The 16,714-nt window shown below is 34.3% G+C and overlaps 2 protein-coding genes across 4 annotated transcripts in view; both read left to right on the plus strand.

The window, feature by feature from the left end:
• The window catches only part of LOC105221396 (cyclin-Q), a 61,774-nt gene that overhangs the window by 2,639 nt on the left and 42,421 nt on the right, over nucleotides 1–16,714 (plus strand). The window lies entirely within an intron of this gene.
• Nucleotides 115–10,255, plus strand: LOC105221391 (DE-cadherin). 3 transcript variants are annotated; one of them, XM_054233158.1, is made up of 3 exons: nucleotides 115–632; nucleotides 873–2,069; nucleotides 5,584–10,255. In XM_054233158.1, exons 2-3 carry the CDS (start codon nucleotides 1,266–1,268, stop codon nucleotides 9,490–9,492), a joined length of 4,713 nt encoding a protein of 1,570 aa, XP_054089133.1. In that variant the 5' UTR covers nucleotides 115–632; nucleotides 873–1,265; the 3' UTR covers nucleotides 9,493–10,255. The 3 variants fall into 3 exon arrangements, with proteins under 3 accessions (XP_054089133.1, XP_054089134.1, XP_011196651.1); XM_054233159.1 differs by having other exon boundaries at nucleotides 115–339; XM_011198349.3 differs by having other exon boundaries at nucleotides 115–2,069.

Here is a 16,714-nt window from a genome sequence, read left to right on the forward strand (position 1 = left end):
ATAAATATATCATTTTAAAAAAGAGCGGAACTATGAAGCAATGTTTTAATGATATAAGTTGAAAAAAAGATCTGGCATCACTGTTAGGTGAATGCAATCATTTTGTTGGTGGAAGCTCATTCACATTTGTTGCTGAACGAGCGTAGAGATTGGTCGAGACGGAATTGTGTCGTTTTCTGTGGCGTGGTTAATACTTGTGTGACTGATTCGTGGAAGGAGTGAAGTTAATTTGAATTAAAGAAAAACCGTTGAAAGTGCGAATTATCCATATTGATAAATATGGACTGTAAATTTTGAAAATTAATGTACCATGTGGAAATCTGTGATTCTTATTTAAAAGTATTTAACTCTACTTTAAATAAATTGTTGAACTTATGTGTATGTGAAAACTCCGACTACATTGGTAGAAACTATCGGTTAAGTTGGGTTTGCAAACAACTACATTTACAGAAATAAGAGTAACCGTTCACGTAAATATATACACGATATATATATTCTATTGTTAAAGTGAAACGTTGGTTAAACGTAGACAGCGCAGTGTATATCTCATTGTAGTTGGCCGATTGTGTGAGTGTCAACAGTGTTCGTATTAACCACTATTTTTTACCTGGAATTACCTGTTTCAAGTAAATGTATGTAATCAAAGTATGGTGGAGCTATAGAACAAAGCGAACATGAAAAACGAGTTTAACAAAAATCAAAAAGTAACAGTGGAGAGAGCTTGGAAATATAATAATTATGAAGTTTGTGTGTTTAGAAATAGTAAAAACCACAGTGCATATACATATATAGCATAACTAAATTAAACTAAAAATAATACTTTGTTGTATGGTGGTATGCCATATTAAACAGCTTTTGATATATGTTTACAGCTTATCCATGAAAATGCAACAGAACAACAATGAGCGACATTGGAATTAGTTAAAAAATGAATAAAGAATTCCCGTTTTAATGCAAACACGATTACGAAATGTACAAAAGATACACCTTTGAAATGAATGTTAAAATAAATTAACCAACCTAAGTACGATGAAATATTTGTCGGAGAGAATTTCATTGGTGCTTAAATAAACAACAACAATTCCGCCGTGATCGTACACAGAATAGAAAGGTGAATGAATAAATACTGGGTGACTCACATGCCGTGATTTCCTGAAAATTGTGTGCCTTTACGAAAAGTATTAACAATTTAAATAAAAAAAAAACTATTTTAAAAATCTAAAATAATATTTATTTTTCCTGTGGATAAATTGTAATGCTACGAAATGTCTCCTCAACAACTGCATCCAGAAACACAAGTTCACTACCTACTACAGAACCGGCTGTATCATCAGCGACCGAAAAAGCATTTATGTCGAAAGCTGCACAAATATCACACGTTAGCTTTTGCGTTAGCCTTAATACAATTACTTACGGCTACTTTTGTTTGCGGCTACACCAGCGGGTCCAATCTCGTCTCAAGCAACAGAGATGACCCATTTTCCATGTCAAAACAGTTTACCTCACAATTGAGTGCAGGAAGCTCTTTTATACGACAAAGGCGTTCACCCAACCCTGCTTCCGATTCCGTTGCGTCACTTTACTCAGCTTTACCAGCAGCCCGTACCGGTAATTCTGCCATATATTTTGGTATGTCTTCGTCGTCTGCGATGACGCATGAAAGCAGTGCTAAGCAGTATTTCGATAATCGAAAACCGGCTTTTAAAAATTGTGCTAGCTATAAACCGTCCGTCAGAGAAGAGGAACCTGAAAATACGTTTGTTATAATGGTGCAAGCAGAAGATCCTGACTATGATCAAGAAATAAAATATAGTCTTGTTCAATCGGCTACAGAGCGATCAAAATTCCATATTGATCCTAAATCGGGAGTAATTGTAACAACTCATCGATTTGATCGAGATGAACCAACCTACGAAAAAATGGTTTATGTAACAGTGCAGGCGACTGACAATGGTAATCCGCCATTAGACGATGTGTGTACATTTAAAGTGATTATTGAAGATGTCAATGATAATGCACCAGTCTTCAATAAGGCGCGTTACGACGAGTCTATTTCAGAAGATAAACAGGTGAGTTAATTTAAATATGTACTTACCACAATTTACATTGTTTTGAAGAAGGAAATAAAGTGTAGACTAAACATAGTTGGTTGTTGCTGCGAAAGCGTTAGACGTTAAATATGTGGATCCTGGATTACTGCTATTTAACATAATAATACTGACGTATGTAACAAAACCATATAGTAAAAGGCGCTATTTTCTTGAACTATAATATTAGTGTTATCATTAATAAACATAAGAACTAAAATTTATTAACATTGCAAAAAACTCTTCTTACATACATATAAATTCTAAATATCTAAGTGTTAAATTTTGTAAATAAATCAAATCCGAGACCAGGACCAGGTAGCAGCAGGGTGGTAAATGTCCGACAATTGGAGATCATAGGGGGAAAACTTCCAGTGGCTCTCCTTCCAAGGGATGAAATTACCAAAAAGGTGCTCTTTGAAAAGAAATTCAAGATAGTATTGAATAATAAAAGGGATTGGGAGGATTTCTCCCTTAAGAAAGTTATAAGCAAAAGAACCCAGCAATGGTACACTAATGGGTCTAAGATCACAGATGGTATAGGGCTCACGGGGTCACGTATTAAGCTGTCGATGTCCATTGGATATTTTCCCAGTGTCTTTTAAGCTGAGGTCTATACTATTGGCAAATGCGCTGAAGTAATATTTGACAGGAACTATCACGGTGAACGAATTGCCATCATCAGTGATAGCCAGGCGGCTCTCCACGCACTGTCTCGGGGTTGGTCCTGGACTTCATCGGAAAACTCAATAGAGTGTGCAGCAACAACAGATTAACATTGTTCTGGGTACCGGGACACAGAGGCATACAAGGCAACGAACTCGCAGGCCAGCTAGCTAGGAAGGGCGGGGCTGTAAGGCCGGTGGTGCCGGAGCCTTCATTGCTGTTGGTCCGCAAGTACTCAGACATGGACTACTCGAAGGCGAATTGGTAAGTAGGAAACGCTACTTGCTACGACTTATTGCGCTGCCAAGAAACAAAATGAGATAACTGGTGGCACTTTACACTGGCCACTGCAGACTAAGGCGTCATCTGAACAAACTCGGGTTCTGCTCAACGGACCTGGGCAGATTCTGTGATTTGGAACCGGAAACAACTGAGCACCTAGTCTTGAAATGTCACGCGATTGCGGGGTTAAGGAGTAATGGATGGGGTATCTATATCCCCAAAGGGAAAGTATCGCGACCACCAGCCCTGCAGCGTTACTAAGTTTTTTTAGAGGTACAGGACTGGATGGCATTCTGTGATAAACAGGAAAGGGCTCAATAGACCGTAGGTCGTAGTGCGATCCTCTAATAAAATCTAATCTAATCTAAGTAATTTAATCATATTGGTACCTGTTGCATTTCCCATGTTGGAAATTACTGAAAAGTAAAATTTTTGTGAGTGTATCTTAAACAGATTTTTAAAGACACAAACACTAAAATATCCCTGTAGTTGTTTTATTTTTCTTAAAATAAGGAAAATATAAAACAAATTTTGTATATTTTACTTGTTAATACAGTTGAACTTCCATAACTCGATATCTTGAATTGTCAATAGCGTTTATACATATTGCCTTCCATAACTCGAACTTTTCGATCAGGCCATAATTATAAATTTAAAATTTTACTATTGAAGAAGAATTTTAAAATAGGAGGCGAGCAACAAATATGATATTACACTTATGGATTGCATAAATCATGTAACATAGGGAAGGGATACAGACGATAGAGCCTATTGTTTGGCTCTTGCAACAAAACAAAATTACAGAATAGTAAAATATTTACGTATACATATGTATATATAAAACTGTGAAATAAATAAAACTGTGTATAAATCTTTTACAGCTTTTTGAAAAGTTGTATGTTTTATTGAAAATTTCTATTACCCGAATTCTCCCTAACTTGAAGTTTTTTTGTGGATTATGGTGATTCGAGTTAGGGAAGTTCAACTGTATATTATTTTATAATACATACTTGTCAAAAATTCAATGGACAAAACGAAAGTACACACTATATTGGCGTCAAGAAATAAATTCATGTAGACTAAGATCTAAACCGATTTCATCAATTTATTGAGTATATTTGAATTAGTTGGAGGTCCATATCTAAGATCCTGTTTGTTATGACAACACACAATTTGACCAATAAAGGGGCTGGTGTACACTACTACATTATATTTAAGATTATAAGTTACATATTAACTTATATATACCGTAGAAATCCTACCGGAAATTAAAAATCCTTATATAAGGTAAATGGGGACATGAGAGGTATTGAACAGATTTGGTTAATTTTCCGCACCAGAACACACTATTAACAAAACTACGTTTTGCATTTCATTAAAATACTCTGCTTTTTACCGATATTTTATGAAAAGAGTCTGCCTGAAACGACAAGCCCAGCCTAATTGTGATCGAAGTCATCTAACGCGAGGCCCAGGAATAAGTCTTTCTTGGTACCGAAGTCTTTGTGTTCGGTATCTGTGGTCTTGAAAATATGTAGGTCAATTCCGATCAATGCAATATTTGTGTAATGTTAGTTTCGATATTTTCACTGGAGGGTTTTCATTGCGTTTGCGACCCCTATATGTGAATCTCCCTGATCTCGCACAGGAGAAAAATGCTCCACCAATATTTATATAATATTATAACCAACATATTCGGATGCTTGTGATTGAGTCTCCGGTCCTATCACATATCATGTAAGCTTCAATTTTTTTTTGGTTGTTCGTCAGAAGAAAATAATAACAAGTGTATGTATGTATAGTAAATTTTTTTTCTGTTTCCTTTGCTTTAAGACATCAATTTCAAAAAACACACTTTAGGGGCATTATTTCTGATCAACACTGTATGTACAAAAGTCCATCAATAGACATTTTCCAGGGAAATGTGTGCTATGAGCTTCTTAGGGTTAAATGTAGGCTATATTTTTATAAGTTTTTCTGTATTCTTGTAAGCATTCCAGTTCCAAAGGTCAACGCACCAACCAACACCTTGTTAGTATTAGTTCTAATAGTACGTGAAATACTTTTAAATTTCAGTTTCATTGCGAATTGTCGCAGAAAAGTATCTGCTGAGTAAATTTTCGCTTTCCATTGTTATTTTTGCTTACTACTAATTATTATTTAATGTAAACTTTTATGTACAATTACAAGATAAGTTAGCTTGTGATGTGTGTCTATTTCTTGATACGGGCGCATATAAAGGGAAGTATTATATAATATTATAATAATTTAAAATTTTTTAATAATATAATTAATGCAGTGCCAATAACTGACCGTTTAATATACATACATTTAACGTTTTATTTATTGATCAGCTAAGTTACCGATTAAAATTTCATGTATGTCTCGATAAATAATTTTTTCTTCTTATATACATATATATATGCTATAGGTATATATTGTGGCATAAGTGTTGGAAAAGTCCAATACTTTTATGATCACAACATTGATATAGTACATTTGGTTATCTTTACATGAATTTCGATTTTCTGCTTTGCTCTTTTTTCAGCCTGATGCAATTGTAATGCGTATTTCGGCCAGTGACTTGGATGACGGCAATAACAGTATTATCGAATATGAAATCATACCTGTTCGTGATCATTTGTACTTTAAGATCGACAAAGCAGCCGGAATTATTTACCTAAACCGTCCCATTGATAAGCGTCCTGGACAATATTATACAATAACTGTTGCTGCTTATAATCCGAGTAGTCCAATAAGCCCAGATTCCAAACAAGAATCGCAAATCGATGTGCGTATTCGTGTAGTAGAATCGTCGAAGAAGCCACCATCATTTGTTGATCCAATTGAAGATCCTATATATTTGAAAGAAGACTACATGAACTATTCCACGCCCATTGCAACTTTGCGAGCTGTTTCAAATGTTCCCGATAAGCCTGAAGTGATATTTGAATTAGTTACCGGGCGTACAGAGCAGACGAATAGTAAAAAGACATTCGTATTTAATCAAACTGGCACAACGGTAACGATTGGTTTGGGAAAATTGCTTGATTATGAATCCGTCACTGAGTACACATTGACGATGATTGCGCGCAATACATACGATTTAGTCGCAGAGCATGTAATTAAAATTAAGGTTGTGGATGTAAACGATAACATACCATACTTTACTGAGGTGAACAAAGGCACACTGCTTGAGAATGAACTACCAGGTACACCTGTAATGCAGGTACGTGCTTTCGATATGGACGGTACAGAAGCAAATAATATTGTGTCTTTCGAATTGGCTGATAATCGGGAATATTTCAAAATTGATCCTCATACTGGTAACATAACGGCATTGACCACATTCGATCGCGAGGAGCGTGATTTCTACAATGTGAAAGTGATCGCAAGTGATAACTCTCCCTCCAGTTTGTATAACAACGGTGAGCCGAATCGTGGGCAACAAGTTTTTCGCATTGAAATCGCGGACAAGAACGACCATAAGCCACATTTTCAATTAGCCGAATATGTCCATGACAGTTTACCTGAAGATGCGAACATAAATTTTATGGTGATCGAGGTAGAAGCTGTTGACGAAGATAATACAGCACAAATTGTATATACCATCGAAAGTGGAAATGTGGGAAATGCATTCAAAATTGAAAAGAAGACGGGCCAAATAACAGTGAATCAGCGACTTGATTACGAAAATATTACCGAATATGTGCTAAAGATTCGAGCATTTGATGGGATTTATGATGATTATGCAACTGTGGAAATAAAAATAGCGAACGTCAATGATAATCCTCCAGAATTTAAGGAGAAATATTCGAAAACCATACAAGAAGAAATGATTTTTGACTATTGTATATTGAATATTGAAGCTTACGATCCGGATATAAAAGACCGTACAGCAGATCAGCATATTAAATATTCAGTGGTTAAGGAGGAACAGAAAAAGATGATAACCATAGATAATGATGGTTGTTTAAAACTAATACAACCATTAGATCGTGATCCCCCCGATGGTCATAAGAGTTGGCAGGTATTAGTCGCAGCAGTTGATGAAGATGGACAGGGTTTGAAATCTGTTACACATTTGATCATAAATCTGCAGGATATTAACGACAATGCGCCTTTTCTGGTGAACACAATGCCTGTTATTTGGCAGGAGAATCGAAATCCTGGACAAGTTGTACAATTACAGGCAAATGATTATGATGAGCCACAGAATGGACCGCCATATACGTTCGGTATCGATAGTGAAGCGTCCGCTGATATTAAGACAAAATTTAGCATCGATAATGATTACCTATTTGCGAATGTACAATTCGATCGGGAAGAACAAAAAGAATATTATATACCTATAAGAATCAGCGATTCCGGCAAACCAAAACAAAGTAAAGTAAGCATTTTACATTTGATTATTGGTGACGACAATGACAATGCTATGTCGGAGGGTTCTTCGCGTATTTTCATTTATAATTATAAAGGTGAGGCGCCTGACACCGATGTGGGACGTGTTTTTGTTGACGATCCTGATGATTGGGATCTTGATGACAAAGAGTTTCGTTGGAAAAATGGTTTTCCGCATGATAATTTCCGCTTAAATCCAAACACTGGCATGATAACAATGCTCGAGCGAACACACGAGGGTGAATATCTGCTCGAGTTCGTTGTTACTGAGGAATCGACTTTTATACCACGCCATTCGGTAGATGCTGATGTTACTGTTATTGTACGTGAATTACCTGAAGAAGCTGTAGACAAAAGTGGTAGCATACGTTTCTATAACATTACTAAGGAGAGTTTTATCAGTGTTCCACGCGATGCTCAAGCCGACGATTCACTCTCATTAAAAGATCGCCTACAATATTCACTTGCCAAACTATTCAATACTTCAGTTACAAATGTGGATGTGTTCACCGTTTTGCAAAATGCTAACAATACATTGGATGTTCGTTATTCAGCACATGGCTCACCATATTATGCACAAGAAAAATTAAATGGTATTGTTGGACAGAACCAACAGAAACTCGAGAACGAATTGGGTTTGCAAATGCTTATGGTTAATATAGACGAATGTCTTATTGAGAAGTACAAATGCGAATCATCGTGCATGAACACGCTGCATAAATCCAACATTCCTTACATGATATACTCGAATACTTCGTCTTTTGTGGGCGTGACCGCATTTATTGAATGGCACTGTGTTTGTGAAGCAAGAATAAGCACTTATTGTCTCAATGGTGGAACTCCGCGTATTGGAGAGAACGACATGTGCGATTGCATTGACGGATTTACCGGACCCCATTGTGAATTAGTATCGGTTGGGTTCTATGGTAACGGCTATGCATTTTACGAACCTATATCGCCATGCGAAAACACTAAAATCAGCCTCGAGGTAGCGCCACAAACTGATCAGGGTTTAATTATGTATCTAGGCCCATTAAATTATAACCCTCTCTTACCACTATCTGACTTCTTGTCATTGGAGTTGGTTAAGGGTTATCCCACACTTACTGCGGACTATGGTTCTGGTGCCATACGTATTGAGCATCGACACATTCAGCTACAGGTTGGTAAATCTTATCAGTTGGACATTATACTACAAAAAACCAGTATTGAAATGGTAGTTGACAATTGTCGCTTATCAACTTGCATAAGCTTGGGAGCGCCACAAGGCCCCAATGAGTTTCTAAATGTGAATTCCCCATTACAACTTGGTGGTACACCAGTGGATCTCCTGCAGCTTGGCGAAAAGCTGAACTGGACATATACGCCGAGCCGTCAGGGTTTCTTCGGTTGCATACGTAATTTAACGATCAATAATCATACTTATAATTTGGGAACGCCTGCAATATCACGTAATATTGATTCGGGTTGTCAACGAGCCGTTGCCGTGGCTGTTAGTTTTGGCATTGATCGGAACTTTATCATTGCTATTGTGGCATGTATACTTCTTCTGCTTATTATTTTATTGGCTGTGGTAGTGCAGAAGAAGCAAAAGAATGGTTGGCATGAAAAGGATATTGACGATATAAGAGAAACGATAATCAATTACGAAGATGAGGGCGGTGGTGAAAGAGATACTGACTATGATCTCAATGTGTTGCGCTCACAGCCGTTCTACGAAGAGAAGCTGTACAAAGACCCACATACCTTACAATCAATGAAGGATCCAAATAATGAGATTCCCGATATTGGTGGCTTTTTGGGTGATAAAAAAGAGAATTGTGATCGGGAAGCTGGCACATATCTGGTAGACGATGTGCGGCACTACGCGTATGAAGGTGATGGCAACTCGGATGGCAGCCTTTCTAGTCTAGCCTCCTGCACAGATGATGGCGATCTCAATTTCGATTATTTGTCGAATTTCGGGCCACGATTCCGTAAATTGGCGGATATGTACGGCGAAGAACCCTCCGACACCGATTCAAATGTGGATGATGAACAAGGTTGGCGTATATAAACTTCCAATGACATTTCATACCGAATGTAAAAGACTTAAAAATTAAGACCATAGCTAAACGTATAGTAAATGTACATACATACATAATTACACTATGCAAATGCACGTTCATATGCAAATGTAAATTGGCGCTTGTCTTAATATATATTTTTTAAATTTAATTTTAATTTTTTCATCAATAAATTAATATGGAGAAGTGAAGTACATAAATATAAGAAAAGAAAAGAAAAAACACATTGTAGAAAAAAGTTTCGCACATTATTGAACAAATATTTATATTAAATAGTTTTTTCGCTTTTAAGAAACACATTGACAATCTCATATATAGCGAGCATATTCCAGGAAGGAATGCGACATCCATTTGTATACACATCATATAATATCAAACAAATATTGTGTTATTTGAAATAAACACAAATAAAGCCTTTAGATATCTTTATAATTATTGTAATTTCATTTTGATTCCATTTATTTTATATCGAACGAAAAAGTCTTCAATTATACACTAAAATAATTTAAAATGTAAAGGAATGACGACAAACTGAAACTGAAACCATACTACATATCTTATCTAAAAAGGCAGTTAAAAACTAAAACAAGCATTATTTAAGGGTCACAAGTTCCATAGGGTAATCTCCCTACCCACTTGAATTCCATTCAAATGCAAGTGCAAAACTGAAGCTCGATCGATGTAGTGCTAATGGATATGTATGTATGTATATGAGTTACGACTAAATAATTCACAGTTGAATTAAATTTTAAACATACATACACTCCTTAATATAAGTGACGACGACGTTTTACCATATTTTTTAAATTGTGTAGCTCCATTTACATATTTAAGAATGTAAATGTAATATAGTATTTTTCGATATATTCTAGAGTAGCAATAGAAAAGCGAAAAACCACTTGTAGTTACAATAACTAATATAATATAATATAATATACGATATGTGTAAGTTGAAGTCCAGATACGGACATTTGTTTATAGACAGCTAAGTGTAATTGGATGGTACGTATGTATGTGTGTTGGATTTTTAATATGCATACATACATACAAATACATATAAACGCGAACATAAATTATTTTTGTAAGACATTTATTTTTACTGGCCAGAATTTTTAAAACAAATGTGAAAATATGATTAAAGTGTGAGTATTGATGAGTTTGAGAATCAAAATAAAAAAATATAATATTAAAAAATGATACAAAGTATTTTATTTTATACTAGCACCGTCTTCGCACGGGTTTAAACAAATTTTTCAAAAGTTGTAATTTTTACACACACATACACTACCTCCCATATATATGTATGTATGTACTTTCTCCTTTTAGCATGGGGTCATTTAAAAAAAGTAAAATTAAGAAAATTCGAACATGAAAAATTTGACCTCTCTAAACTTGACGACCTCTAGATTTTGATGTTCATTGTCTTTCTCTCTGATTATGAAGGCGTTGAGAACGCTCACCCGCTCAATCCGCTGTACTCGTTACTCGACTCTCTGGCACGCGATTGCGATGTGTATTCTCTTCGACTTGCAAGAAGATTTTCAGTTTCTGATGAAGATTCTCCACCACTTCGTCTTTTTGTTACCTTTTCCTGGGAACTATTTTCAGAAAATTGAGATTTAGATCCATAATCTTTTTTAGCAAAAAATATAGCTTATGTTACTCAGGGTGAATGCAGCTTTTCAATGGTGAAAGAATTTTTGAAATCGGCACAGTAGGTTTTAAGTTTATTCATTACAAACATACATACAAATCTTCCTCTTTATAATAGTAGTGTAGATAAAAATTTCGATGCATTACAGGTGATATTTTTGGAAAACGTTAATTCGAATTTCAAACAATAAAGATAAAAAAGAAATAGATGTTATGAGGGATGCGATCAGAATACTGATAAAATCGTTACGTAAAATGAAGGAATTGTCATAAAAAAAATATTGTATCCTAATTTAGATCACCAATATAATATAATATATTAAACATAACGATTGCAAAATATTCGATATTCGTTTACAAACTTAACAAATCTACTACCGCATATGGAACGGTCAAATACTGGTTTACTGAATTTCGACCCGCACAAATGATGTAACCTGATCTGAAAGGACACCAGAAACCAGGAAAATCGAGAAAATTCGTGAAATTTTATAGAATGATCGTAAAATAAAATTCAGTGAGATAGTTAACATCATTGTCCTCTAACAGAGACACGTAGATCATATTATTACAGACCTTGGACATATCGCAATCATGAAAAAAGTCAAATACATAGGTAGTAGAACTGTCATTTTATATATTTATTTATCAATATCAATTATATTTTTATATCAAATATACAGTTGAATTTCCATAACGCGAAGTTCTCCATAATTCGAACTATTGAATTGGCAATAGAAGCCAAATTTCATACAAATATTCTTCCATAACTCGAAGTTTTTTTTGTCGATTATGATGATTCGAGTTAGGGAATATATGTACATACATACATATATATTTATTGAGTGAGTTTAGAGAATTTTTACATTTATTTTTCTCTTGATTCTAAGCTTTGTCATAATATTTTGGAGCGATTATATTTCTTTTATGCATAGGATAATTAATAAAAAGCTTGATTTTTCAATAAAACTATAGTAATACCTGTAATAAAAACAGTTTTTTTATTTCGACTCGTCATCAAATGACCTATTCTGATAAATAACTAATTTGTGTTTTTTTGCACATGCAACGTGTACGTTTCAAAAAAAGAAACCATATTGTTGCTGTTATTTTAGTATAATATGGACATGCCATGTTCTCTTTACAACTTGTTACCTGCTCGTCTCCTTCATTTGCAACAGCTGCAATTGGAAGCACAGGTGTGCAGAGCATTTATTTGTGTGCAGTAAATATTGTATTTCTGATTCATAGTAATTGTTCGTATATAAATACATACCTTCCTCCACAGTGGCTCTCTTTCTCGGAGGCATACGAAAAATCTAATTACATTTACTTATACATACATAAACTTCAACTTCGTTTTTATATGTAGATAGCGTGTATGTAAATGCATTTTTCAAATAAAAATGAAATTTTTGAATTTGCTTTGTTCAAAATCCATTCGCCCTAATTGAAGAACCCCTTTATACATGTACATACAAACATACACACATACACATGTAAGTATAATTGTACAAGCTTGTTCAAATATTCGTGTTGTATGGAAGTATGGAGTCGACTTCGCGACGAGCCATCTGTTGCTGTTTATTTTATTTCTTAGTCGAATTTTTTTGGCGTCTCCAGAGTCTGCCGCGGTGTTTTATGCTTGCTACTCTGGCTTCAGCTTTGGTTGTTATTTTGATTTTGCGCTGCACAATATTTCTATGTATGTACATACATATAATACATTTGAATATAATAACGACGTTCAGAAACTATTCCACGTTCAACTATCATACACATACATTTGCTCATCTACACACATACGTACATAGTTGAGTACATATATGTATATACATATGCATAAACAAATACCATCAAATTATATAGATATGTATGTACATACATATCTCTGAAGGCATACATTTGTTTAGTTGTGTTGGTGTCCAATGTGGATGTTCGCCTTTCGTTTCTTGGTGTCGTTGGAAGTTTCTGTTGGAAGTAGGGGCACGTACATACTTACATATACACATATTGCTACCGGTTGCAGCAACATAAACCAGTATTTTATCTTTGTTGTGTTTTGTTTGCTTTATATCGTTTATATTCACCTTTTCAAAAGTACATCAATCTATGTACATACATATGTATATGTATTTGTGTATAAATATGTGCATTTTCTTCATACATATGCATTCTTCATATACATGCATACAAATATACATATGTACATACACATATGCATTTATTCCCGTCTTTATTCGTTCGCTTTTACGTGCTGGTCTGTTTGGTGGTTGTGGTAATGTCCCTGTAACAATGGCTACCACGACGATTTTTGTTTACTCAGCTCTACTTCACTTCAGTTGCTTTGTTCATTATTTTCTGTACTGTTTCTTATACCGGTGTAATATTCTGCCTTAGCTTTAACCAATGTCATTTGATTAAATATGTCTCGCTCGCATTCCAGACAATTTTTCGCATTACTCACCTTCCAACACTCAACTACCTGTTGTCGATATAGTGGGGCTGCGCACGCGTTGTCACATTTATATTTTTCGGCATGCCAGTATGAAATAAAGAAATCCAACCTAAAATGCGTTGTTTACATACATACATACTTATGTATGTATGTACATATACATACGGGGTCTACCAGCTGAGCTGATCATTTGTACTCTAAATTTGTTTTATTTCTGTTTTTCATCTTGACTTTTGTTCCCAATATTTATTTTCATTTCCGTCAGCAGCTGCATTTGGAATGGCTTTGTGCATTGAACATACATATGTAAGTGGGTATGCACAATTTACCTCGTCTTTTCGAAGCGCAATATTTGCCCACTTTAGTTTGCAATAATAGAACAGCTGCACATTCTGAATATAATTGTTTGTAGCCTTGGTACAGGGTGGACCTCAATTATACTCACTTTTATAAATTCTGGATTTGTGAGCGGAAAGTATGCAAAATTGTTAAAATAATACTTAATTTCTTGTGGTTAAGGTGGGTATCCTGCGCGTCTACCGATATGCCAGTAAGTGGGATCTTAAAATGAAATTCTGTCGGATTGAAAAATTACATTAATTTTAGTATAAGGTGGCGAACAATGTACAGTCTAAATTCTTCAGAGACAGTATGTACACACATACATAAAGGTTCCGGTGAGTTTTTAGACAATTACTAAAATAGAAGAAAATATTTGCCAACAATATTGTCCATCTACCAAGCGAAAAAAACCAAATTATTTTTGTGCGAAGTGACAAAAAAAGTAAATTCCTATTCATATATCGACCTACTCATATGGCATTTCACACCAACAGCTTTAAGTTGTTAAAAGTTGCAATGCAATTTAATATTTTAATGTACTTACGTATTAACACCACCGCACCTAATATTTTTATGGATACCACGGGGTTGGATCGACTAGGGTTATTTTTGTATAAAGCGCGGCCGGAGACAGCGAATTCATAAAGTAGTTCTAGGCAAAAAAAAAATCTTAAGATACCCCGGTTATTCGAATTTTCTAACTATTACATTTTTGCTGAGGTGGCGTTAATACGTAAGTTCCTACCTTTTGTTCAATGTACATTTTATGCAACCAATATGATTTGTGAAAAGAAGAATCTCATTGTCTTGGGGTTTCAATTGAAGATTTAAGATATGAAAACAAAGAATCTTCATGTAATTTTACTATACTTTCGATAATCGCGAATTTAAACTTATTTGATTTTATTTGGTAATACTTTTACTATGTATGTACATATGTAGTTGAAATCACTCAAACTGGCGCTAAAGGATGTACCATAATGTTAATGTCGATATGATATTTTACTAAAAGTCGTTTGAATAAACGTTTCGGGTCAATAAAAAAAAATAAAATTTGGTGCTAATAATACAACTGCGCCCTTTATTGGAACCTTAAATAAAGCTTAAAATTCCTAATTAGTTTAATTATTATGTTTTACTTGTTTGTGGGAAATTCAATTTATCTCATCAGTACGATCATTTTGATGATTATTTTAAGTTAGTGTTACAAATAAACATTATGGTATTGTGTAATGCACATATGTATGTATTCACGACAGTCATCGATTCTGTTGAATATCAACACTTTTGTAGAATCAAGCTAAATTTAGCCAACCAGATATGACAGTAAAATTCATAACAAAAAAGGGAAACCTTATTGATGAAATATGACCTCAAAATAAACTCTAACCAAATGACATCAACCCTTAGTGAAGTAAATGTATGTAATAGGGAATGCATATATTTGCATATATACCCTGTAGTGAATTGAACTAGTTGTAAACATGAAGTTGATTAGTAAGTCGACGTGTTTTTTCCAAACAAGAAATTGGTCGGAAATGTACCAGTCTCATTAATAAATAGTTTTAAATAATAAAAAAACTATAAAATAATGAACGAATGGGATCAAATCGGATATGCATATGACTGACTCTATAATTGGTAGATCTTAACAGGGAGGCTTTAGACCTGATAACAAAATCTGAATCTGAGCGATCTTCATAATGTTGTTTTGAGCTACACTAACATTAGGATCTCAAATATGATTGATATTAGGTAAATGCAATCTCTTATGTATAAACTCTTGTGTAACCGACATGGCATCGAGATATCAAATTAAACAATAATTGTGTTAATTATGTCTTCTTTATGTAGATATGTACATACGTTCATATAATAATATATATGTATACATTTACATAAAAAATAATTGTGGATGTGGATGTGGATGACTGTGGTGGTAGATAAGCTAAAGATGAAACGTTGTCTGTTATCAGTCTTAATCAGTCTTGGATTCAACATGTATGAGGAAAAAGTGTTAACTCGTGTTCTCGACAAAGAGAAAAAATGTCTCAAACATATGTACATTAATATGCACCTAGGTACCTAAAAATACAAATGAGGATTACAGTTCGATATATAAGTGATTTCTAATTTTTATTAATCGTAATTGGAATATAGTCATACTTTTGAGTATGTACGTGCTCTTGCTTATATTTATTAAGTACATACCTACATATCTAAAGCGATATTGTGTAAATAGGTATGAACTCAAAATAAGAATTCTCAAAATGTGCTTTCATTGCGTTTTATCGTCTATCGTAGGTACACGTTGACACACTTCGTGATATATCAGCATGACAATTCGACTCTTGTTATGCAATTAAAAGCTTAAGCAATAACAAAATTCAACTAAAACAAAGGCATTGACACAGAAGTTTCAATTTACGGTGTACAAATGTAGTATATGCCGATGGCGTGCTCGACCGACTTCTGTGTCAGCACTAGTGATGAGCGATATTGCTATTTTTGAATCACAGTGATTGCTTTTTTTAAATCACTGTGATTTTATATAGCTATTGCGAAAAAAAACGAATTTATGAGAATTTTTACTCCACATTTTTTTTTAATTTTTTACATTCACATTTTTATTAATTTTAACAATATCCAAAATTTACATGCTTTTATAATCATAATTAACTAATTAAAAAAATTTTGGGTACATTTAACTACTTTTGTAATCACCGTATCCAAAATGATCGAAATCGCAACTAAAATTG

This window comes from Zeugodacus cucurbitae, chromosome 6 (genome assembly GCF_028554725.1).
Source record: "Zeugodacus cucurbitae isolate PBARC_wt_2022May chromosome 6, idZeuCucr1.2, whole genome shotgun sequence".
Classification (NCBI taxonomy): domain Eukaryota; kingdom Metazoa; phylum Arthropoda; class Insecta; order Diptera; family Tephritidae; genus Zeugodacus; species Zeugodacus cucurbitae.